The sequence below is a fragment of the Panthera leo genome, chromosome C2 (assembly GCF_018350215.1).
Source record: "Panthera leo isolate Ple1 chromosome C2, P.leo_Ple1_pat1.1, whole genome shotgun sequence".
Classification (NCBI taxonomy): Eukaryota; Metazoa; Chordata; class Mammalia; order Carnivora; family Felidae; genus Panthera; species Panthera leo.
The window spans coordinates 22,577,194-22,603,900 of NC_056687.1; the positions used below are offsets into that span (position 1 = coordinate 22,577,194).

The following is a 26,707-nucleotide window of genomic DNA, read 5'->3' on the forward strand; positions in this document are numbered from 1 at the left end:
AGCCCAAGTTCCCTGAAATTCTCCTGATAAAAAGTGGAACCTTTATTAACTGCTTTCATCTTAAACTGAAATCCACTTTAATAATCTATTTGCCCAAGATAAGATTAAAAACATGCAGGGCTTTCTTACACATTTAGCTCACAAAGATTTTGTTTTCTTTCGTGTTTTTTTTTTTTTTCTTAAACCCCTATGTGTTGGAGAGGTTGTTGGATGAAATATATAGTTCTTAAGAAACAGAGCACTTCAGCTGTATAACAAATTGCAGTACTTGAATCACAGAATTAAATTGATACCCAGGAGGTGGTGCCAGTCAGGTCTCTATATTGAAATTCATAAAAAAATAAACAACAACAATAACAACGACAACAACAAAAGGTAATGGACCATGGGCAGGAATATTTCATCATATGTATATGTGTACAAGCTATTCCAAGCTAGAAGTTTCCCAAGAAATTAAGGTCAATGCAATAGTTTTGGTCATAGGGTCACTGCAATCCAAATGCTCTTTGTAGTGTTGTTTAAGCCTCTGTAATCTCGGTGTTATGCTTTACTGTCATCTTCTTTTGATTGGATGATGTCGTTAGAAACCTTAATTTCTATAGTTTCTGGATTTAAGACTTCTTTTCCATTTTCTTCTTTCAAAGGCAATTTTCTGGAAGAAAATAGAAAAATAATAAACTTCATTTTCTAAGGCAATTTATGTGGTATTTCTTAATATTTAAGTTACTGTTTTACAGAAGGAAATATCGACAATTATTAGAATGGAAAAAAAAGATTTGTTCTAGTAATAGCAAATTGATAGAAAAATAAGTAAATAATTAGACAATATTGTCTATTTTAAAGATCTGACATACTGCAGAGTGATGAATGAAACAATATACTTGTGGATTTAGATGTACCAAAACTTTCACCATAGGGTGGCTTAGATTTGGTAATCACTTTTTGATATGAAAAATATAATTGTTTGGAATCTCAAAAAGCCAATAATCTTATATGTCAACTAGATGAATTACTAGTACCTAAATCGGGTTTTTCGTTTTTGTTTTTTGTAGATAAAAGCAATGAATAGTCGCTGCCATATTGTTACATCTAAACTTCAAAAGCTGGGTGAATGAGCTCTATTCTTTGGAACTTATGAAAGTAAATATATTTCAGCATTTTCTCACTTTTCTACAGTTACTGCATATGTTTTCTTTAATTGGTCTCTTTCCACTATTATTTTTTGTATTATTTCTGTATCATCTATGAGCATATTTTTGAGAGTTGTTTTCAATTATAACCTATGAAGCAAAACAACCTTTATTTCTTAATATTAAGACAGCTTCACAAATCTTACTGTGATGACAATTATGAAAGATTTACAGTTTTTTCTACCAGTCTTGAGCTGGTTTACTATTATGCCTTGTGTATATAACTTTGGGGGTCAAATTCCCTCCCTTGACAAAATATTTTTTCTACAACAACAAAAATTCAAATTTGGTTCTATACTTAACGTCGCCATTTTGTGGGGTAGTGAACGTTACTATACTAGTTTCTCTGGGATTTACTTATAATTTCTTTTCTATTTTTGAAGGAGAAGAGCAAGCCATTGTATTCTGAAGATCAAAGCTATTATGTGAAAACTAACCGATCAAAAGTAAGTCACAGGTAAAAACTACTACGGCTCACTGCTGAGAATGAAATAGCTTCTACTTTGTACCCACGAGGTCAGGCTCTTCTATGTGTATTATAAATAGTGCTATCACCTTTCTTACCTTCTCCCATTCCCAAGTACTGCACACATTGACAACAGAAGATAAAAACAATGGGTCACTTCTAGCAGCGAAACAGAGAAATTTAGAGCGTGGATGGTTAGCATAATGCTTAACATATCTCTTACTTAAAGAACTACCTATGAAGTTTGTAATTCACCAGTGTTTTCGACTAATTCTTGGACGATGAATATCTGTGTATCTAATTTTTCACTACTTACGTTTCTGTTAAATTGTTTTTATTAGATTATAGTTAATTCTATTATTTTTATATTGAGTATTTCTTTTCAATAATTGAGGACTGGAGTAGTTCTTAAAACATCTTTTTTTGTTTTGTTTTTGTTTTATTTTTGCAAAACATACCCCTGTCATGTGTAAGATAATTCTTAGCTGGAATTTTTTTTTTTTGAAGTTTAAAGATTTTCTTTCTTTCTTTCTTTCTTTCTTTCTTTCTTTCTTTCTTTAAGATTTTATTTAAATTCAAGTTAGTTAATGTATAGTGTAGTCTTGGTTTCAGGAGAAGAATATAGTGATTTATCGCTTACAGTGTTTTATAACACTGTAAGTCCTTAACATTTCTTGGCTAGTTTCCACACATACCAATCTCTCATTGAATGTGTTCATTAATAGATAGAAATTTGTTTTGTTGTGTAGTATTTGGCTTCATTTGAAATACATCTGATTTCTGATGGGGAAACCTATAGTACCCACCACATAAAAGCTGCCTCTACAAGAGTAAACTTCAATATAGAAGGTAATAATCTCTAAATGCAGTCACTGACATGACCTGAGGATTTATACTGAAATTTTAGCAGCAGAGTAGTGCTTTGTACTTCTCTAAATTGTAATTATTTCAGCCCCTTGAGAGTAGATAGGAGGGATTTCTGAAACAAGTTATTTTCTTCACCTGTGACAACACTCATCTTCAGATTTAGGATGAGAAGCCTAAATCAAATTTCTCTGCAAGGGAATGTTTGCTGCTAAAGAAAAAGGGATCCTTAAAAAAACAAAAACAAAAACAAACAAAAAAAATTAAAAAAATAAAATTTAAAAGTCATTTTAATGAGCCGTATTTAAAGAATAATGTGATAGCCCTGCTTTTGTTAGTATCCAATAGATTCCATAGAATACTATTATCACTGCTTAATAATGCCTTTGGCTTTAATCATTTTAACTTTCATGTGCCTGAACATCATCTTTGCACATGTTCATCATCTTTGAATTGAAATATCTGCTATGGCTATAACGGGGCTCTGATAGGTGTAGAAAGAAGTAAATAATATAATCTTGAATGGAGAGCAAGCACCATTTCCTATATAGACATTAAAATGATAGACAATATAACACTATTTAGTCCTCTTCCTAACGAATAATCTTTCTTTTTAAAGTAGACTTTTGTATATTTCACACTATTAATTTTTATTTTAAATTAAAAATGCATTTGAAAGTATTACTTTCTTAAAGAGTAACGTAAGTGTAAGAAAATCCATCTCTAAAACCTTCCAGCTTTTTGACATTTTTACATCAAATTATAACTGTATGTTTGAACAGTAGATTTTCTCTGGCATCCATACAAAATTTTTATGTGGAATGTCTCGGTAGAAAAAGGATTTTTAATATTCACATGTATTTTCTTTGAAAGAGAAATACTTTTCCACAAATGATATTATTGTAAATATATGCTACCCTTTTACAAATATTTATCGAAAAATAATTAAGCATTTGAAGCTACATACTCAGGTTCTGTTAATGGTGTGGTTTCATTTGGCTCATTTACTGGGCTCCCATCCTCATGGTTAGTAATTCTTTCATCCTCTGTTCTCATCTCCACTATTGGTTCTTTTGATCCATCTTTCCTAGAAAAATAACCAAACAAAAAACCTTACCCAAATAATGAAAAAATAGATGCATTATGAAACATAGTTTAGAATCTCCACTAATCCCTTCCTCAAATCCAGCATGCTCATATTAAGAATACTAGGGGGTCCTTGGGTGGTTCATTTGGTTGAGAATAGGACTTTGGCTCATGTCATGATCTCATAGTTCATGGGATCGAGCCCCACTTGGGGCTTTGCCCTGACAGTGTGGAGCCTGCTTGGGATTCTGTCTCTCTGTCTCTCTTTGCCCCTCCCCTACACTCTCTCTCTCTCTCTCTCTCTCCCTCCCTCCCACATGTGCTTTCTCTCTAAAAAAATAAACATTAAACACATTTTTAAAAAAAGAAAAAGGGGCACCTGGGTGGTTTAGTGGATTGGGCCTCTGACTTTGGCTCAGGTCATGATCTCGTGGTTCATGGGTTCAAGTCCCGTGACAGGCTTTGTGCTGACAGTTCAGAGTCTGGAGCCTGCTTCAGATTTTGTGTGTCTCTCTCTATCTCTCTGCCTTCCCCCACTTGTGCTTTCTCACTCTCTCTCTCTCAATAATAAATATTAAAAATAAAAGAATATCCCTAAGAATTTTTTCATTTAAATACATCATGTAATTTTCACTCAGAAAAAAGTAGAAAGAAGAAATTCCATTTTGTCTAGATGCTTTTTCTCATCAAAACTGTTATACAAAAGTCCAAATTTTGAATGTGATTGTGCAGTTTATTTAGAGAAATAAATTAAAAAAATATTTTTAAATAAAATTATGACATGAAGTAGCTTTTTCCCCTAACTAGCCATATGTTTTAATTTTTTATTTGAAATATAGCATCAGCAATATTGCTTTTATATTAAAATTTGGAAGATAAAATTTATATATTTTGTTGTTTTAAATGCCTCTATGAATTTATATGAATGATTTTAACTATAATATATATTGACTTAACATATGTTTTCAATAAAATAGTTTAAATAATAATAATATTATAACATGTATGTGTGATGTTTTCATTTGTAATTTCAAATCCATGCCAACTTTATTGGATTTTTAAAATAAGAGAGTAAGTGTAATTGTTCATAATTGTGAAAAGTATAAAGTTTGTTGCAAAGTCTCATACCTCAAAATATGAACAAAAAAACAAGGAAGGCATTCAGTGATGATAAAGAGTAAAATGAGATGTAAAGATTAGAAATGATGCATTCATAATATAGATTATCATGATGGAGCACATCCAAAAGCAAAAATAAAAACAAAAAAAAACCCAAAACAAAATGTCAGGAAAGAGCGGTCTTCTACCCAGGGACATGGTCTCACCACACAATCCTGCAACTGTACTCTAACATCTTTACCCAAATGAATTGAAAATCCAGGCCCACACAGAAATCTGCACATAAATGTTTATAGAAGTTTTATAAATGGGAACCAATGAAGATGTCTCTCAAGAGTGAATGGATAAACAAACTGTGGTATATCTGTACATTTAGATATTATTAAGCAATAAAGAGAAATGAAATATCAAGCCCCAAAGACATGGAGGAAGTTTAAATACATATTGCTAAGCAAAATAAACCAATCTGAAAAAGGCTATCTATTGTGTAACCCCAATTACATAATATTTGGGAAAAAAGCAGTTACAGAGAAAACAAAAAGATCAATGGTTGTCAGGGGTTCAAGGTGAGGGAGGGATATAATGTGGAACTCTGGATGCATTAAATCTATTTAATACTGTAATGGCAGATATATGACGTTAAAATCAGTTAAGAATCAAGTAAACTAGGAGTACACACAAAACAAAGCAAACAACAAAACCCCAACAATGGCACGAATATTTAACAGACCTCACACGTGCTGACACTTGAACAGGAAGTATTAAGAATGATAAAACACTTTTGATCACGTGGCACATTTGATATCACTCCTCTCTCAGTATGTAGGTCTCTCACATACATACACATCAAAATCCGAAGAGTGGATGTCAGTAAAAATAGAAGAAGATCTAGAACTCTATCGGCTAGTGTTAATAGTGAAGAATTCTTTATAAGTCTAAAATACAAATGCCTGGGAGAACTGGTGATTCAGACACGTTCAGCAACATTTTCCGAATAGGGGCTCGACGTAAACAAGACCTACGTAATAGTAAAGATGATTAAGAGTCCACCACCATTAAATTTTAGTCTTATGTTGTTCTGTTTGCTGTTGTTGTTATTCTTCGATTAATCCTTTTAAAAAATTCTTCATGAGTGGTGCCTGGATGGCTTGGTCCGTTAATCATCCAACTCTTGGTTTCGGCTCAGGTCATGATCCCACATTTCTTGGGTTTGAGGCCCGCATCAGGCTCTGTACTGACACCTGAAGCCTGGTCAGGATTCTCCCTCTCCCCCCCTCTCTCTACCCTCCACCACTGGAGCATGCTCTCTCTCCTTCTCTCAAAATATTAATTCAACTTTACCAAAAATTAAAAAATAAAAAAAAATTCTTCATGGTACCAATGCTTTTGATGACACAGAGGATGATACTCTGAAAAAATGTGGTCATTGAGGATTCTGAGCAAAAAAGTGATTCGAAAGGCTGGCTTTTATTTTTAATTATATTAACAATAGATGAAGATATATGGGTTTCGATGAAATAGAAAAGAGTGAGTTTGACTTTAATTATATCTTCCCTATCGAAAATACTATGTAAACAAACAACTTCAAACTAGAAATAAAATAAACACTACTAAAAGGAAATTAAATAGCAATGAGAAATGGTGAGTTGTCTTAAAAATCCTTATTTTTGTTTTATATATATATATATATTCTTTTCTTGAGAGAGAGAGAGAGAGAGAGAAAGAGAGAGAAAGCACCAGTGGGGGAGGGACAGAGAGAGAGGGAGACAGAGGCTCGGAAGCAGGCTCCAGGATCTGAGCTGTCAGCAAAGAGACCAATGAGGGGCTCAAACCCACAAGTTGCAACATCATGACCTGAGTGAAGTCAGACACTTAACCGACTGAGCCACCCAAGTGCCCCTTTATTTTTATTTTAATGATCTTTAAAATGTTTAACTAGCTAGCCTATTCATATAGAATTCTACAAAAGGATATAGAGAGAAAAGTACACCTCCCCACCATTCCTTGTTTACCGGATATTTAGTTCCCTATCAAAGAGACAATCACTGTTACGTTTTTATTTTTTTTTATTTATTTTTATTTTTTTTTAACGTTTATTTATTTTTGAGACAGAGAGAGATAGAGCATGAACAGGGGAGGAGCAGAGAGAGAGGGAGACACAGAATCTGAAACAGGCTCCAGGCTCTGAGCTGTCAACACAGAGCCCGACGCCGGGCTTGAACTCACAGACCGTGAGATCATGACCTGAGCCGAAGTCGGACGCTTAACCGACCAAGCCACCCAGGCGCCCCACACTGTTACGTTTTTAAATATTGCTTTCCAGAGACATCCCTTCTATACATATACTAGCATATATGCGTAAAAAAGCAGGTAGTTATTTTCACACAAATGGTACATAAGAATTGAATACAATTTGCCTTTTCTTTTTTTTTTTCTTTTTAGAGAGAAAGAGCAAGTGGTGGAGAGGGGCAGAGTGAGAGAGAATCTTAAGCAGGCTCCTCACTGAGCACAGAGTCCAATGTGGGGCTTGATCCTATGACCCTGGGATCACGATCTGAGCCAAAATCAAGAGTTGGCCGCTCAACCGACTGAGCCACCTACGCGCCCCTAATTTTGCCTTTTTGTTTAGTGTGACACTAGACATTAGTGTGAGCTTATAAAAGAACAGTTAGAGTTGCCTGTTTCTTTTTCATAGTGTATATTATGCCAGTGTGTATATGCACCACCATATATTTGGCCAGTGTCCAACTGACTGACATTTAGGTTATTTCCAATATTTTCTATTACAATAAATACTGTAAGGAGTATAAAGTGCATCTTTTACTTACCCTTAGGTGAAAATATCTGAAGCACACATAACTTACATGAGTCTAATTCCTATCGTATATAAATTATTTTTAATTTGACTTGAAGTGATACCAGAAGGATGACTTATATTTACCTTAGAATTATAAAAAGTGGCAAGGCAATATTTTGTTTGAATTGGCATAAAAGTATATGCCACAATTTATAGACAATTTCACAATGTATAGACTGATAAAAAATGAATACACTCCAGCCATGTGTCTAGAACTGATTATTAAGCAGAAAATGACAAGCACAGCAGAGTAGTTAAGACATGTTCCCTGGAGCCAAACTGATAGCTCTAACTCACTGCACAAGCTTTTCCGTGTCCTGTTGTTTGTACAGTAAAACGGAGACACCAAACTAATTTCTTCGGAGTGTTTAAAATGGGGCCTATATGCAGCACTTAATTAATAACCGTCTTCATTATCCTGGGAGAGCAAGTAGGATTTATGTTGGGAATACATTACTAACACTTGTAACTTCAACAGATTAAAGGAAAACAAAATGAAAATATCTCCAAGCACATCAAGAAAGAAATATTTTATAAAAATTCATCAGTTCTTGAATAAAAATGGAAAGATTCATATAACTAATGGAATCATAAGCAAAACCCAAATTTTGGGATACACTGGGAAAAATACTTGCAACCAATACAACATCAAATACAAATCAAAAAATTATATAATTAAAAAATAATTGAGAGGTGCCTGGGGGGCTCAGTCAATTAAGCACCCTCTCTTGATTTTGGCTGAGGTTGTGATCTCCTTGTTCGAGGGTTCAGGCCCAGCGTTGGGCTCTGCATTGAGAATGTGGAGCCTGTTTGGGATTCCAGCTCTCCCCCTCTCTGTCTACCCCTCCCTCCTCCTCTCTCTCTCTTAAAATAAATAAATACACTTAAAAAATTTTTTTAAGTAAAAGTTAAATCACTCCGCGAAAAAATAAACGACTCCATGAAAATGTGTAAAGAACATGAATAACAAATTCCTATAAGAAATAAGTTGACCAAAGCAAAATTAAGTAAGCTCAGCTTAACTTGGATCAGAAAAAAAAATGCATATTTTAAATGGTATCTTTCACTTATTATATTGACAAAAATAAAAAATTGATGATATTTAATATTTGAGAAGCTGTAGAGAAATATATATTATTTCAATATATGTTATTTATCTCAATATATAAAATATATATTATTTATATATAGATTATATATCTCAAAATATATATTATTTATCTCAATAAAAATCAAGAGTACGAATTGGTATAGACTTTTGTGGGTAGTTTGCCAATATTTTTAAGTTTTTAAATTTTTTTTTTTTAACGTTTATTTATTTTTGAGACAGAGAGAAACAGAGCATGAACAGGGGAGGGACAGAGAGAGAGGGAAACACAGAATCGGAAGCAGGCTCCAGGCTCTGAGCTGTCAGCCCAGAGCCCGACATATTTTTCAGTTTTGATCTACATCTCATATCTAGGAGTTAGTGTACATTTATAAGATTTATGTGAAAGTTAACTTCAAAACAGTATATTATACTTCAATATGATAGAATATTGAAAGTTTCGTGTAAATTGCTGTGAAAGAAAAGTGGGTAAATGCATTATGGTATCTGATACTATGGAATATTACCTATAAATAAAAAGAATGAGTCAGGAAATTTACATGCTGAAAAAGGTACATTATTGAAGCTGCATTGCTATGTGAGGAAACACTGCAATAATAGATATACACATAAACATATGAATGTGTACATATCAGTGTGTGTATACAAGTCAGATGTAATTTTTACCTTTACTTCCTATAGATACAGTATTTATTTCCTCCAGCTTCTTTGAGGATTTTTTCTTTATCTTTCAATTTCTGTAGTTTGAAAATTATATGACTAGGTACAGTTTGTTTTGTTTTGTTTTGTTTTGTTTTGTTTTGTTTTGTTTGGGGTATTTGCCCTCCTTGATGTTCTCTGAGCTTCCTGCACCTGTGGTTTCATGCCACGTATTAATTTGGAGAAGTTCTCAGTCATTAATGTTTCAGATATTTCTGTTCCTTCCTCTTCTGGTATTTCTATTATACATATGTTTCACCTTTTGTAGCTGTCCCATAGTCCTTAGATTTTTTTTTTCAGTCTTTCTTCTGTTCTGTTTTTTTTTTTAATTTATTATTTATTTTAGGTTTTTTGTTTTGTTTTGTTTTGTTTTTGGTATTTTCTATTAAGATCTTCTCAAAGCTCAGAGATTCTTTTTTCAGCCATGTCTAGTCTACTAATCTATTCCTCATTTCTATTAGGATGTTTTTGATCTCTGGCATATTTTTTTGGATTATTTTTTAGAAATTCCATCTTTCTACTTGCATGGCCCATCTCTTCTTTCATACTGTCCTATAGTGCTCTCACCATATTAATCATATATTTCAAAACAAGTGTTGGTCTGATAATTCCAACATCCCTGCTTTCTCTGAATCTGGCCTGATGCTAGCTCTCCTCTTCAAAAATGATTTTTGCCTCGAGTTTTTTCTTGATACTGGGGCATGATGTACTACTCAGAAGAAACTGCTAAACACAGGTCTCCACTAATGTGATGGTAAAGTGGGATGTGGAGAGGGGGCATTTTATGTCTCAGTCATTTAGTAAGTCTGTACCCCTGGGCTGACCTTCACAATGACTTCTTGGATTTCCCCCCCATTAAGAGGGTCAGGATGGTAGAAATGAACTGAGTTAGGTATTTCTCTTTTCTCATGTGGCAGTAAAGGGGATGGATTTGGGTATTTCTCTTTCTGCCCATTGAGAAGCCATTTCCACACATATAGTCTCTCTCTATCTCTGTCTCTGTCTCTGTCTGTCTCTTTCTCTCTCACACACACACATACACACACGCGCACACACACACACACACACTTTGGCTAGTTCTTTTACAACCTGCTCAGGTATTTCTGACCAGGAAAATTCTTTCTGTTTTTTTTTCTTACATAGCATATATAACAGAAATTATTTCCTCATTTATTTGATTGTTTCTTCATTGAAATGTGTTTCCCAACAGAGTTAAAAGCTAGATGATGGAAGGGACTAGTTTGCTTTTCCTCACAGTTGCATCTCTGGGCCTTTGAATAGTGCCTGATTATGTAGGTATTGAATAAATATTTATTAGTATAAATTAATGCTTGGGTAAACAAGAGTAGAAGTACTGTTTGATAAAATAAAAATCATTCACCATTTTACTAGATAAATAATGAGAATGAAAGATAAATGTAAGTTTAATTTAAATTTATAAGAGGCGAACAAAGGAATATTCTAGAACTTTACATGAATGTCGTTCTGTATGACATTGACTTTAATTTTTCTTTTCTGCAACTTGATAATCTTTAAAAAAGAACACCCTGTGTAACTAACATATTTTGTAATACATCTGCACAGTCTTATAATTGTGATAACATAAAAGTGCTAGTCTAAGAATGCTTTGGATCACGTTTAGGGGTCAGTAGGGAGCCAATCCATCCAATCAGTTATATTCTATTTGTCATCATGATTTTGTATAATATTTATAATATTTAATAAAGTATTGACAGATTTGTACAACAAATTTTTGAATAGGCATCGAAAACTCTTTTCCCAAGGCAGAGGAAATGGTGATATTAAAAGTTATGATGGATAACAAGGATGGAATGAACCCTGTGTTTTCGTCTTCCCAAATCTTTAAGGTTAATTAAACTCAGCAGGATTTACAAACAGAAGTGTTGATGGAAAAAATACCAATTAATGGAGTGAAATAAAAATAAATACCAGAATTTGAATGTACCTCATTGTTTTGCACCTGGTCACCAATATTTCTCCAGTTAATTAAGATAAAAACATGATTTCTCTCTTTCTTTCACTCTAAAGACAAATCAGTCAATAGTAGTTGACTCTATCTCAGCTACATCTAAATTCTGTACATTTTAATATGCCTGTAGTACTACGACCTTGGTCCAAAAGACTGTAATTTTGTATGTGTGCTATTCCAAGACCCTCCCACTCAGTCTTTCCGGTTCTAAATCTTTCCTCTGCACCACCAACCTTTGAGTAATTCATTCTTCACAAGTGAAGTAATCTTTAAAAACTTTCAGGAGTTTTCTATTAAAAGAAATAGCAATGTTCCTTACTTTGACTGAAGATTTAATATTTTGGTACCTAGATAATTCTCCAGCCTGACATTCGCACCAGACCCTCTTGGCCTCACACCACTCATGTTCATTTGGCCTTTAACATTGTAAGATTATTCCTGTTTCAATGACTTTTGTATTAATTGTTCCACCTTCTAGAATGTTCCCTTCCCCCGCAAGACCTTTCATGACCCTATCTGTAGTCACTCCTTTTTGCCACTCCTTTTTTCTTTCTTGTTTTTTTTTTTTTTAGTGCTTAGTGCTTATTTTTAGTGCTTATTATTACTAGACACTTTCTTTTTTAGTTAGAGTTAGTACTTATTATCTGTCTTGGTAAATCAGAACAAGAGTTTCATGTGAACACAAATCGTATTTGCTTTGGTCACCATTTTATTGCTAGGTTGTACAAAAGTGCCTGTTACCTTGTATTTATCCAGTACATATTTGCTCAATGGGTCACCAAGAACGAAGATGTATAAAATTCAGCTTTGACTTATGTGTGTGTGTATACATGTGTGATATGCATATATGTATAATTATGTTATATAGCACATTGTTTTCTCAATATGTGAAAAATAAACTAAAGTTTGGTATATATTTATTTAGTTAATAAGACAATGTAGAAGCACAGCAAGGTAGAAAAATATGTTCTAATAAGGAAAGTGAGAGATACTGGATAGTGAATAGATGCCACTATATTTACTCTGACATACATTAATATCCCATTCAAGTCTGAAGTAGAGCCTGATTTCTGTTTGTCCTTTGTTGTGTTCTGTTTCCAACAAGTAAGCAGGTGGCATTTTGAATGAAATGAATCTAATGTTTTTGAAATGAAAACGTAGGCTATCTAATTTAGCATCCCATGAAGGGAAAATATCCCTTAAAAGGTATCCATAAGAAATGGTCATGGACAAATTGTTTAGTAGGATTGAAACAGGTGTGGAGATAAAAAGCAAAAACAAGGCAGCCATGCAGAGTGGATTCTCCTATATTGCTAAGCCTAGAAATTAATGCATGATCATACTTGCCTCAATGTATGCATAGAAAAACAAATAGAAATAATTCAACTTTAATTTTTGTAATGTTTATTTATTTTTGAGAGAAAGAGAGAGATAGAGCGCAAGCAGGGTAAGGACAAAGAGAGAGAGAGACGCCGAATCAGAAGCAGGCTCCATGCTCCAAACTGTCGGCACAGAGCCTGGCGGGGGGCTTGAACTCACAAACTGTGAGATCATGGCCTGAGTCGAAGTTGGGCACTTAACCAACTAAGCCACCCAGGTACCCCAGAAATAACTCAACTTTAAAAAGAAATGAATTACTGAAAAATGTAACACCATGAATGAATCCTAAAATGTGATGCTGAATGAAAGAAGCCAGACACATAAGAGTAAATATTACAGGAATCCATTTATATCAAGTTCTATAACAGCTAAAAATTATTTATGGTGAAAACATCAGAATAGTAATTGCCTGGGCAGGGGTGGGGTAGTATGTGCTTTTTGGGTAAAAGCACGAGAGAAAAAAAATTTTAAGTTTATTTATTTTGAGAGACAGAGAGGAAGTGAGCTAGCAAGTGTGAGTGAGTGGGGGAGGGGCAAAGAGAAAGAGAGAGAATCCCAAGCAGGTTCCATGCTGTCAGTGCAGAGCCCCACATGGAACTCCATCTTACAAACTAAGAGATCATGACCTGGGCCGAAATCAAGAGTCAGACACTTAACCAACTAAGCCACCCAGCGGTCCCAGAAATTTTGAGGATGATGCTAAGTTTCTGAAATTGATAAGTCTTGAGTTATACAGATATAAACATTTGTTAAAATTCATTAAGGGGACATTTTGTGCATTTTGTGTTATGCAAATTTTACATAAAATCGGTATGCAATGATAGGCAAGTTGCATTGTGTAAGGGCTAAGTGTACTGATGCATTCTGAAAGGCAAAAAGAAAATAATGGATAAAGGATCGAAAAATACATAATAAGAGAAATATAACAAAATATTTCTGTAGAACCCAAGTGGTTGCTAAATGGGTGTTTGCTATAAAATTCTTTCACCTCTTTTGTCTGTTTAAAAATATTCATAATGAATTATTAGAAAACCACATACAGAAAAACTGTAAGTTTAAAAAGTAAAGCAAATGTTAATTCTTAAGAATGCTTATTTTTGATTGCTGGGTTTAATATACACACATATGTATACGTATACAAATACACCTATATCTACACATAAACACTCTGTGTTTATATGTGAGTGTGCCTGCTTTCCAACTTTTTATTTTTAATTTTCTTTTTATTTTTGAGAGAGAGAGAAAGTGCCTGAGCGGGGAGGTCCCAGACAGAGAGAAACAGAGGATCCAAAGCGGGCTCCGGGCTGACAGCAGAGAGCCCAATGTGGGATTTGAACTCAAGAACCCATGAGGTCATGATCTGGGCCAAAGCTGGGTTCTTAACCAACTGAGCCATCCAGGTGGCCCTCTCCAATGTCTTTTTTCACTGAGCCTTTTGTACTTTTTAAATTAGATACAAAGCTATTAAAAGACACACAAAACAAAACAAAACAAAAGTATTAAAATCTCTTAGTTGCTCTTTTACATGACAAAGGAGGCTTGTATTCAGGAGTACAGTCATGTATTCAGTCGTATTCAAAGGAGTCTACAGTATTCAGCTCTGTGTATTTTCGTGGAATTTATATTCTGTCTAATTGTTTGAGATGCCTCAGAGAGCTCCAAATTCTAACATATAATCATCTTTTGATCAAAACTTGAGAGTAAATTCAGAATCTGCAATAATGTATTGCATGGCACATAGAATATTTCTATACAGACAATCTGGAAACCTCTACGGAGTCACTTCATACACTTGTAGGAATTGTCATAATTTATGATTTTACTCAGTTTAACCACGTTTTTGCTGTTGATGTCCTTCTTTTATTCAACATAAACTGAAAAATGGTGGAAGAAATCACAAATGCATTTATACCATTATGTATCTTTCTATCCATAGTTATTTATTTTTTCTATCTGTATTTAAATCATCTATTTTTTTGTGTGGACCCCATTTAAAAAAAATTTTAATAGTCTGTTTTCAAAAGCACTTGGCTCTATAACATGTCATATTGAAGGTCGTTTAAGATCAGAAAGCAGACACTACTGTGCCCAACAGTCTTATGGTCAAGCTCTTCACTTGGAAAACAAAGTAACTGAATGAAGTATTCAAGCTCAATTGTAGCATTTGTGTAATGGAATTCGGTGCAAATGTCTGATACTCACAGGTATGCTGCTTTTCCTTCTTCGAGTTCTTTACTCTTCCCACTGGAGCCACTTTTCTTCCCGCACATTCTCCTCGTGATGCACATCAATAACCCGCATTGTCGGATGAAGAAACAGCTGACGTCTGTTACCACCAGGATTAGCAAGAGTGCCGCAACTCCCAGGCCAATGACTGCTCCAAGCCCAAGACCATTAAAAAGTGTATCTTAAAAAAAAAAAAAAAAAAAAAAAAAAAAACTTTTACTAAGCTCCAAATCAGAAAAGTTTAGACAGTTATGTTGAAAATTAATCATAACCAAAGAGACGGGAAAAAGTGATAGTCACTGGCAGGTTTCAATTTCATAATTGTTGGGAACCATTCTCTGGCGTTCAAACAATATTTTAAGCAACTGACATGTTAATGACTTGAAATATTTTTTCAAACTTTATTTAGGTTAAAAAAAAAACCTCTCAAGTAACTCTTCTTTCCAATGTATTTTTTGATTTCCTCAGAGGAAGATAATGAATTTTATCACATCCCTAACTGTAAGAGAGGGTTAAATAAATGTTCTATATGGAATTATTTTAGTTTTAAGTCTTAAACTTGCAAATTCTGTGTGCTCAAAGCACTTTGTTTTGACAGAGAATACATTTTAAAATATCTGTATGTGAATACTTTGAAAATCATCATCTTAGAATAAATGGCTTACTTGTATTTTTTCAGTTAATATTTTAACAAATCATATTAGATTAGAGGCAACATTTTACAGAGCTATTGTACTTATGACCTTTCTGGAATATAACATGGGAAGGTAGGGGAAGACGGGAGTCATTTTTCCTAGGCATGTGGTTGCAGGAATTCCTGAATGTCGTACAGAGTCCATGAAAAAGGTGACGGGGACTAGGATGAAATATGCTGACAGAGTAGAAATAGCAAGGAGAGCAGTGGTGGTGACAATGAATCAAGTGTTTCATGCCTGTAGTTGAAGATGAGGGTAGACTACACAGTTATAACCGTATTGGGACACAAATAAGCACAATGGAAACAGATTAAACTGGTCATACTGTGTGTTACCTGGAGGGAAAATAAGATTGTCACAAGACAATTTTAGAGACTTATTCAAAATGAATCAGCACAATTATGTTAGCATTTGCTTACATAACATTATAAAATTACAATGATCTGTTTTAATGATAAAACACATTTACTCCTCAGTAGCATAATGACATGTCAAATATGTGAGTGGTGTGGAATGCGAATAACGCACAGGGACAGACCTGGTTTTGTGAAAACCACTTTGGAAAAAAATACACATGTAAAACAAAGGTTTTCTAAGTTATAGTTTTAAAAATTAGGTTGTAATATTTTAATAATGACTTAAAGAAGTTTTATTCTAACGGAATCACTATGATTGTTCTTATTTTGAATCAAGTTGGTACTGAATTATGGCACACCTGTCTGAATCCTGGTTTATTTTTCTGCAGAATGACTGAGTCTCACAACTACATGTATTTAATCTTTTTTTTTTTCCTTCAGGGAATACACGTTATATAAAAAGTTAATTCTGTTTATGACTTGATTCTTGACACTTTCCCCAGGCGACTGTGCAGTTCACCTGTGCTAGAACATGTAGCTACTTTTAAGCATCTCCATGAAGTCGCAGATGAGAATTCCTCAAGTATTGAATCAGCAAATTGCACCTCTCATGCCCAACAAAAGTATATTTTTTTTTTTTTTTAAATTTTTTTTTTTTTTAACTTTTTTTAATTTATTTTTGGGACAGAGAGAGAGAGAGACAGAGCATGAACGGGGGAGGGGCAGAGAGAGAGGGAGACACAGAATCGGAAACAGGCTCCAGGCTCCGAGGCTCCAGGCTCCGAGCCATCAGCCCAGAGCCTGACGCGGGGCTCGAACTCACAGACCGCGAGATCGTGACCTGGCTGAAGTCGGACGCTTAACCGACTGCGCCACCCAGGCGCCCCAACAAAAGTATAATTTTTATCATAGTTCTTTTATTTCTGATAAAGAGAAACAGTAACAAACACATAATTGTGTTGGAGGAAAAATAATTTTTCCATGCCATTTCCAGAATCTTCTTCACCCACCAAATTTTAACACTATGTAGGTAGTGATTGTTTAGGAAGACTGAGCTAGCTAACTAAGATCCAGAGAAATTAGTAGTTTCCACAGAACTATTCTCTTATTACATGAAACCACTTTGAGGAAAGACTAAAGGGAGCAAAGCATTTTTCAGCCAAGGGAAATTCGTGTTTTTGTTTTTGTTTTTCCCGCAAAGTTCCAATATGAACATGGAGAGTGAGATTCTAAATATTATTTATCAATTTTTGAAAATAGGGCTATATGCAAGATTTTTTAAAAAAATAGTGTCTCATGCTATAAAAATAATATATTAAGCAAACTATGCTTTCTTGAAACATATGAAAACAATAATGAAAAATGAAACAATGAAAAACTCATGTTACACATTTTCTTCTATTATCCATTTTCAAATGTAAATGATTCTTACCTGAAATGTACAGTTAGAGTATAATAAAGACAATTCACCTATGAACTTTTTTGATTACATATAAGGACAATTTTTTTTCAAAATCCGTAGGAGTTCATTTTGCTATGCTTTATATGATTCATCAACCAAAGCTCAGAAAAGATGAGTTGAAAAATAACGTGTCTGATTGTGCATGAGCCCCTGTGAATATATTGGCTCAAGGTCACTCTTTTTCCACTTTAGTTAGGTTCCTCTCACGTGCAGAAAGGCTCTAGGCAATAAATCCCACAGAACAATGATGATCTATCTACTAAATTTTCATTTACCTTTTTTAGGTATGAAAAGACTGGCTTTTTCACTCCAATGCACTAAACCTGGGGTCCATCACATAAGGCTGTACATCCCTGGGTGAGGCAGCTAACTTCTCTGAGGCTGAGATGCCACTTTATTCAAATGAGGACGGTTACGGAAACAGCAGTAATCACAAACTAGGTCTCGGGGTTTTTGGAAAAGACTGTTGCGAATATATTAATGTACTTAATACATCTAACACTTACTGCCCAGCACTAGGTAAAAATTTAACAAGTATTGGCAACATGACTACTACCACTACTATTTTGCTATTTTAAAATTCTAAAGAAATGAGATTTTGGGGGGAAAAATAGACCATCTAAAGTGAAATTAGTCTGGGGGAGCCTGGGTGGCTCAATCAGGTAAGCATCCGACTCATGATTTTGGCTCAGGTCATGATCTTGCGGTTCGTGAGTTTGAGCCCAGTGTCGGGCTCTGAGCTGGCAGCACAGAGCCTGCTTGGGATTCTTTCTCTGGCTTCCTCTCTCTCTCTCTCTCTGCCCCTCCCCTGCTAGCGCACTCTCTCTCCTTCTCTCTCCAAATAAATGCACATTAAAAATTTTTTTTTAATAAAAAATAAAAAATTTAAACAAAAAGATTTTAAATAAAAAAAAATTTTAAATAATTTTAATAAATTAAATTAGTCTGTAAACATATTTCTTTTATCAGCAGCCTAAGGTGGGATACTATCGCTTATTAACCACTATTCTCTTGAGAATACAGTCACATTTTTCCCCTTAGATTTGGCTAGTTAGCTTTTAAATGATAAATATTTTATTTGTGATCTTTTGAGCATTAAACCAGTATATTGATCTGCTTCATTTCTATCTTTAGAAAAGCTCTTAGAAACATATTTGTAAAGCACCTTATGGTAAAGGAATATTGATGCTAAAATAGCTATTACTTTTTTTCTAGGGAAACAAAACTATACCTTTTAAACTTATGATTAAAATTTTTGAAGGTTACTTGAAGTTATTTTTATGGAAAACCAAAAATTTTTTTTCGTTGCAGAGGATAGGATGAACATCAAGTGGGTTTATGTAATATATAATATTTTCTTTTGAATAATGTATATTATATATATATAATATTTGTAATATATGTAATATATAATAATATATGTAATATAATAATATTTTCTTTTGAAAGCTGTGTTTTTTTAATTGGCTTATGAATATATTTAAATGCTAATACTTTCTCACATCCCATGAGATTAGGCCACAATAACTATGAAAGTTAAATTTTCTAATGTTTTTATTTTTATTTTTTCTGCCACCTGTTTACTCTGGTGTGGAAGTTTATTTGTCTTCGGCTTTTTCACAGACAAAATCATGACCATATGTAAAATTACATCGCTAGGATTTGGGGACTAGCAATGATTTATTTTCCCAGTAACATACAGAAAATTATTTCTTTTTAAATTAATTATAGTTTTGGGGCGCCTGGGTGGCTCAGTCGGTTGAGGGTCCGACTTCAGCTCAGGTCACGTTCTCGCAGTCCATGAGTTCGAGCCCCGCGTCGGGCTCTGGGCTGATGGCTCAGAGTCTGGAGCCTGCTTCTGATTCTGTGTCTCCCTCTCTCTGACCCTCCCCCGTTCATGCTCTGTCTCTCTCTGTCTCAAAAATAAATAAACGTTAAAAAAATTAAAAAAAAATAATTATAGTTTTAATTATTTAACCAACGGAAACTGAGCATAACAATCATTTAACGGGTTATAGTTTGTTTTTTTTTTTACTTTTTTTTAAGTTTATTTATTTTGAGAATGACAGAGAGAGTACGAGTGGGGGAAGAACAGAGAAAGAGGGAGAATCTCAAGCAGGCTCCATGCTGTCAGCGCAGAGTCTGTGTGGGGCTGGAACTCACCACCTCAAAATCACAACCAAGCTGAATCAAGAGTCAGAATCAAGAGTCAGAAGCTTAACCAACACAGCCACCCAGGCGCCCCTAAAGTGTTTTAAATTCAACTCTTCTTTTTTAGCTTTCCAGAATACCTATACATGTGCTTTATCATACATGGTATTTTTATGATCATTTTTATTACTCCATCAGAAAGGAAAACAATGTTTTCAGCTCTACTTTACAGATAAGAAAATTGAGCGAGTACAGTGACCAGAGTCACTGGATAACCTTTGCTATTAGATCAGTACGAAGACCATTTAGCTTCAGGTTTTATATCGTTTATACCTGTGTTAGATTTATGTTGTATATTCATCATCAAATAATCAGGAGAGGAATAAAATACAGAGATTAAATTAAAGTGTGTAGTTTCCTTCCAGAAAATGTCCATTTCCCCTTACACTGCTAGAGGAGGAACAACTATTTAAATGATACAGAACAATGGAAATCATTTATTTATATATTCCTGCTATTAGGTCTCTTTTTAGTGATCATTTTGTATTGCTCTTTGAAAAAAAACCCTTTTTATATTCTAATTTTATATTAGAATTTAATAAGAATAAATAATTTAAGAATTATAAAATTTAAACAACTATTTTTTGGTATATATTGTATCAAAGTGAATATTAGAAATGGTCTAACTGAATTTCTGTAACTTTCCTCCCAGCTACCCTTCCTTCCCATGAAATCTAGAAATTGTACAGGTGAATCAATATAAGTCCCCAGACCTTTATGTACTCACGTCCAAATTGCAATAAAAACATAAAATCCAAGTGTTAAAATTAGAAAAAAAAAAGAACTGCGTTTTAAATTTATCACATGCATGTCTGTCTGCATGTGTCTATTGTAGAAATTAACTCACAACTAAAACACTGAATTAATTTCCATGAAATTTATTAGATTTGATAATACTAGTTTTTCAAGAAGCAGTATACTATATTCACACAACTAGCCTTGGTTTTTGACTCCTTAAATAGTTTACTATTTTATTTAAATATTTTTCTGTGTCTACATATAATCTCCAAATAGATTGAAAGTGGTTTTCAGAGTTGGAAAGATAATATAGACATGAAGAAAAAAAAATTTTAATTAAAAATTCTTAAAAATGGGAATTTCATTTTTGCCCCCAGAAGAGTGGTGGCTATTTTCATAAGAGATATTCCTAAATATCAGTAAGTAAACAGTTTAAGTATGAAAAACAAGAAGACATTCAACATCCATTATTGGTGTTTCTCATAACCTTGCTAGGTGTAATATCCTCCTATAATTTCAGGAGATCTACTTGTCTCCTGTTTCTGTGTTCTTTCCTCATCCTGTTCAGGAAACTCATTGTCAAACATCACGTGATTTATGGAAAATCTAGGTGTACTCTATGCGCATACATGTTTACATGTACATGTCCTAGGTGCTATGTGAAAAGAGGAGGAGGCCTCTTTCCGCAGTTGGACTCCATCTGAGCCACAATGATCAGTTACTGTAAAATCAGACATCTGGATTGTCTAAAGACTTTGTGGTTGCATAATTAAAAAAAAAAAAAAGTTCCTAAACTTTAATTTCATTCATCGAATTCCACAAAACATAAAGAACAAAAGATTAAGGTTTTTATGTTAACAATGGCATAGGTTTAATAGTAAGGGCTTTCACTAGAGTTGTGGTAATCTTGTATCGTAGAAGGCACACTCTAAGGTAATGTATCCTTTAAAAAAAAAGACATTGCACTAATTTAAAAACCAACTACCATCCCTAAGGATTTCACACAGTGTCTCATTGTCTTATGTTAGACAAGCTGTTTTCAAAAATCACCTGTCGCAGACTTGGAAATGATGTTAAGTTGGTAAATTAAATTTATGTTTTGTGATTTTTTCCTTAGGGTCCCCCAGATTAGCAAAGAATAAAAAAATGTAACAGAAATAACAAAAGTATAGAAATGAGACAAGCATCTAGACTGGTTCAACGAAAAAATATTTTTTTTAAAAAAGATATAAAATGTTTTGGGGCACTTGGGTGGCTCAGTCGGTTAAGCATCCGACTTCGGCTCAGGTCATGATCTCACAGTTCGTGGGTTCGAGCCCTGTGTCGGGCTTTGTGCTGACAGCCTGGAGCCTGCTTTGGATTCTGTGTCTCCCTCTCTCTCTGCCCCTCCCTTGCCCACGCTCATCTCTCAAAAATAAATAAATGTAAAAAAATATATATAAAATTTTTAATAAGCTTCACAATTTTAAAAATGAGGGGACACTGAAAATAAAGTCTAATCACAGTATTCCCCTAGTACACACAAAGCTGAATCTTTTGTATTCCTTGACATAATATAAGAAAGAAAATAATATTTTCCAGCCTTATGGAGTTGTGTAGAGAAATGTCTTATTATGCATTTACAAGACTTTCTATTCCCTACTGTGAATACTAGATCTGCTAAACAGAACCTACATTAGGTAAGATTTGTCTTTGGACTTGATAGTCTTCTCTCGGTTAAACTAAATGGGGAATCAGTCATACAGGTATGAATGTGATATTTATAAGGGCGCTTGGGTGGCTTAGTCGGTTGAGCACCAACTTCAGCTCAGGTCATGATCTCTCGGTCTGTGAGTTCGAGCCCCATGTGGGACTCTGTGCTGACAGCTCAGAGCCTGGAGCCTGTTTCAGATTCTGTGTCTCCCTCTCTCTCTGACCTTCCCCCACTCATGCTCTGTCTCTCTCTCTGTCAAAAGTAAATAAACATTAAATAAATAAATAAATAAATGTGATATTTATATATTTTAGGTATTTAGAAAAACTGATTCCAAATACCTCTTTTTGTGCATTCAAAACAACATGACTTTCAGATTACCTCAATAGGTGTAATCACAAATAGAAAAAAAAAAAGTAAACTCTGATTTATTCATAGTATAAAATTCACTATTAAAGAGGGAAATGTTAAAACCACTGATATTTTCTGAGTACAATGTTACACTATTTCTATTTCTCCAGAAACCACATTTCTCTTCTGTGTCATGACCATGGGCCTCCTGCATTTATGGTGCCTGATGGTCGTCCCAAATTGATGGATTCGGTCCATTTTGATTCCTATTTAATTTCCCTATTTGAAACAAAGGCTTGAACTTCTGAGGTTTCAAAGGTCTGGCTAATACCCCTTTAACTGCATTAATCAGGAAGAAGGGCAACATCATTCTTTGCATCAGCAAGGAGGATTAAACATACCATTTCCCATAAATTTAAACACATTTAAAAATCAAACAGAAAGCTTAAGAGCAACTATAATTGGATTTTATATTCTTTGTCCCCTCTAAGCCACTTCTTAAATTACTTCCCCATACACCCTGAAAAAAAATAGAATGTACCCTCCTAAGGTATATGTTTTTCATTTACATTATTAGCAGGTAATATTTTAGAACATATTTATACTTTGAAAGATGCAACGCAATGCAATGTATTGTTCATACATTTTGTTGCTCACACATTACAATTAGATATATCTAAATCATAATTACAATTTTATTCTGTTTCATTGTTGACAAAATGTTCATAATAATTCTCACATATCCTAGCTAAAGTATTCTTTGAGAATCATATTATGAAAACAGTTTGGGAATTCCAAAGAACTGTCCAAATGTGTTATTATTTCTTTATAATACTTATTACTTTATGCTCAATTTGTTTATAGTAACTTATTTTTGTTATTTGTTCATAGTATGTTTTTTAAAAAATTAGAACTTCTCCACTTTTACCCAAAACTTTCCTAGATTTTAGAAGCTTAAACATTTGAATATTGCTAACATTTATGAATTATGATGCATAAAAATAAAAATTATATGTTTTTTTATTATTGTTTTTGATAAACTGTCTTCATTAAGGCCTAAGTTTTAAGATCATTTTCATTCTTCTGATTTAAAAATTTTTTTTAATGTTTTTATTTATTTTTGAAGGAGAGAGAGAGAGCAGGGAAGGAGCAGAGAGTGAAGGAGACACAAAATCTGGAGCAGGCTCCAGGCTCTGAGCTCAGCACAGAGCCTGATGCGGGGATCGAACTCACAAACTATGAGATCATGACCTGAGTGGAAGTTGGACGCTTAACCAACGAGCCACCCAGGCACCCCACCATTCCTCTGGTTTTAGATGTGCGTTTCACTGTAGCTAGAACTCAGCATGATTTGTTTAATGTTACTCCTTTATTTATTCATATTTCATAAAGCAAATTATCTTTTGGTCATTCCCATACTTCTGTATGTCAAATTAAAGTCTTTTTTGGGATGCCTGTATGACTCAGTTGGTGAAATATCCAACTCTTGATTTTGGCTCAGGTCATGATTACAGGGTTATGGGATTGAGCCCCGGCTCCCACTAATGCTGAGCATGGAGCCTGTTTAGGATTCTCTCTCTCCTTCTCTCTCTCTCTCTCTTTCTCCCTCCCCCCCGACCCTCTCCCCTGTGCATTCTCTCTCTCATATATATATTTATCTTTGTTAAGAGTGATATTGAAAAAATGAAAGCAAGGGAATTATTAAAAATGCTTATGGTCTGTGATAGGTGAAATTGATTTTTGCTTGGTTTGGGCACTGGAATATATATATATATATATATATATATATATATGTATATATATATATGTATGTATATATATACATATATATATATATATTTTTTTTTTTAGTATTCACTTCTGTAATTCATTTGCCTTCTTTACCATTAGATTTTTTTGTGGTTGTTATCATTGTTGTTACTTTTATGGCTCTGGTTATTCTGCACATTTTAGACACATTTGTCTTCACTGGAATAAAAAAAAAGATTGAAATTTTCAAAAGATTATTGCTAAGTGAATCAAAACCTCCTCCCTAAAATAAAGACCGTACTTCTTTTGTGTTCTAATCTTTTACTCTGTCAAATCTTGTTCCCTCTTGGACAGCTTATAGTATTCGTGAGATAAAGAAAGCATTTGCATCATTCAGCTTCCTGACAAAATGCAGTTAGTAGCAACTTTTCAAGATCACTCAAGTTCATATTATTCAGATATTTAACTGCTTAGTGAACTAGCTGAATGAAAACTGTGTGGGCACAACATGTAATTTCTGGCATGCAGTTTTCGATGAACAATGTAAAGGAAAAAAAAGTATGTGATGCTAGTAATATTTGTGATGGCTATGAAAGAGTATTATTATCAGTGAAAAGAAAACTGCAGTGTTTTATAAGGGATTGCATTTTGGGGAAAGAGTTTTGGGATCTTAAATTTTAAAATCCTTAAAAATATATTAAAAATCATAAGGTTATAATGATGAGAGAAGTATATAACTGTATGAAATTGCCCTATTTGTAAGTGCATTGTGACCAGTTTGACAGATTTTTAATTTTTAGGATCACACAAAAGTAATTTTCTGTGTATTAAAGGAACATGTATTGAGTTTATTGGACCTGTTTAAATTATCTAAAAACAAATTATAAAAGTTCATATCAGACATTAATACTTATGCGGAAGTTCCTTTTTGTATGATTTTCTAGCTTTCTTATTCCTTGATAATACTGTTTGTGCATCCGCACATTAATTTAAAAGGTTGAAGTTTTCAGATTTTAAATATTATAATTAAAATTCATCAATAGTTTTCGGTATTATTCAAATATATTAACAAAGCCTATTGTTGTTATTTATGTTTTAAATCCTCAAGCTATTTCAGTACATTTTAATAAAGTGGTCATGTCTTTCATAGGTAGTCAAATAGTATTGATGTAGATTGTTTATTGTTTACTACTAAATATCTTTAGCGGGGGATGGTGAAGGTTGTATTTTACATCACCTATTTCTAACTACTGTGTCTCCATTTTTTAGTCATTTTGATTATTATGTCAAAATGTTCTGTTACATTTATAACTATTTTTTACATATATGTATACAAATTTATATATATATATATATATATATACACACACACATATAGTCAATGATAATCAAAATTTCCCTTCAATCACTTATCCCTACTAGGAATTATTATTTGGGAGAAGGTAGGGTAAAAAGGCTGCACAGTCAAAATTTATTATTTATTTATTTATTTATTTATCTATTTTTACTATGTGATTTGGGGCAGGACACTTGGCTAGTTAAAGATATTTGATTTAGTAATGGGAAGGGAATTGTAAACATGTATATTATATAAATGGTATTTATAATTATAAATCTCTCTATATAAACACATCAGCCAAAACAAATTGAGAAACACCACCACCATCAAAAGTGAGCTTTTCCCAAAAGATAGTAGAGAGTTGTAGACAGGAAACAGAATCTGTTGCAATGGTCAGGAGGGAGCTAGAGTGGCCTGGGATTATGGCTCAGAATGTCTGTCCAGGTCTCCCCCTTTCTTATTCCACGCCCATTTCCATAATGCACACAGGCTTGTCAACGCCTGCTAGGTGTCCAAAGTAGGAAATAGGCTTAGCCTATAACAAGTGATTAGTGATTGAATTAGCATTAGATAATTAGTATCCATTAATATATTTTAAAAATAGAGACTGTATATGATAAATATTATAATTTCTATCATATATATTTACAATCATGAATAATTATTCTGTATGGAATAACAATGTAAGTGGCTCATCACCTTCACTTTTTTTAACACTTACCTAATACCCATAAGGTCTTAGTATTTATCTTTTGAAAAGAGTTTCCTGTAAAAATAAACAATCTAATATATAAAGTTAATATTTATATGGGAGTGTTGTTGCAAACTTGCCACATCCTTCGAAAAAGTAAAAGCAATATTTTTAATCTAAGAAAAGGAATTAAAGAAATAAGCCATACTAATTTTGAAAAAGAATTGGCAAAAAACTAATATATAACAGCACTTTTCTGATAAATGTTTCAGAGAGCTGAAAACTTTAGAAAGGCATATTTTTAAGTGTCCTTATAAATCTGTTGCAATGAGGGGCGCCTGAGTGGCTCAGTCGGTTGAGCGGCCGAATTCGGCTCAGGTCACGATCTCGAGGTCTGTGAGTTCAAGCCCCACGTCTGGCTCTGTGCTGACAGCTCG

At 33.7% G+C, this 26,707-nt stretch overlaps 1 protein-coding gene across 1 annotated transcript in view; it reads right to left on the minus strand.

Annotated features, from left to right (window-relative positions):
• Positions 1–320: 320 nt before the first annotated feature.
• Positions 321–26,707, minus strand: part of NCAM2 (neural cell adhesion molecule 2) — a 222,499-nt gene continuing 196,112 nt past the window's right edge. The window contains exons 16-18 of the mRNA XM_042954333.1: positions 14,962–15,166; positions 3,488–3,607; positions 321–652 (exon numbers count right to left, since the gene is read on the minus strand). Coding sequence (XP_042810267.1) covers positions 541–652; positions 3,488–3,607; positions 14,962–15,166 — 437 coding nt within the window. The 3' untranslated portion in view covers positions 321–540. The remainder of the gene's footprint in view (positions 653–3,487; positions 3,608–14,961; positions 15,167–26,707) is intronic.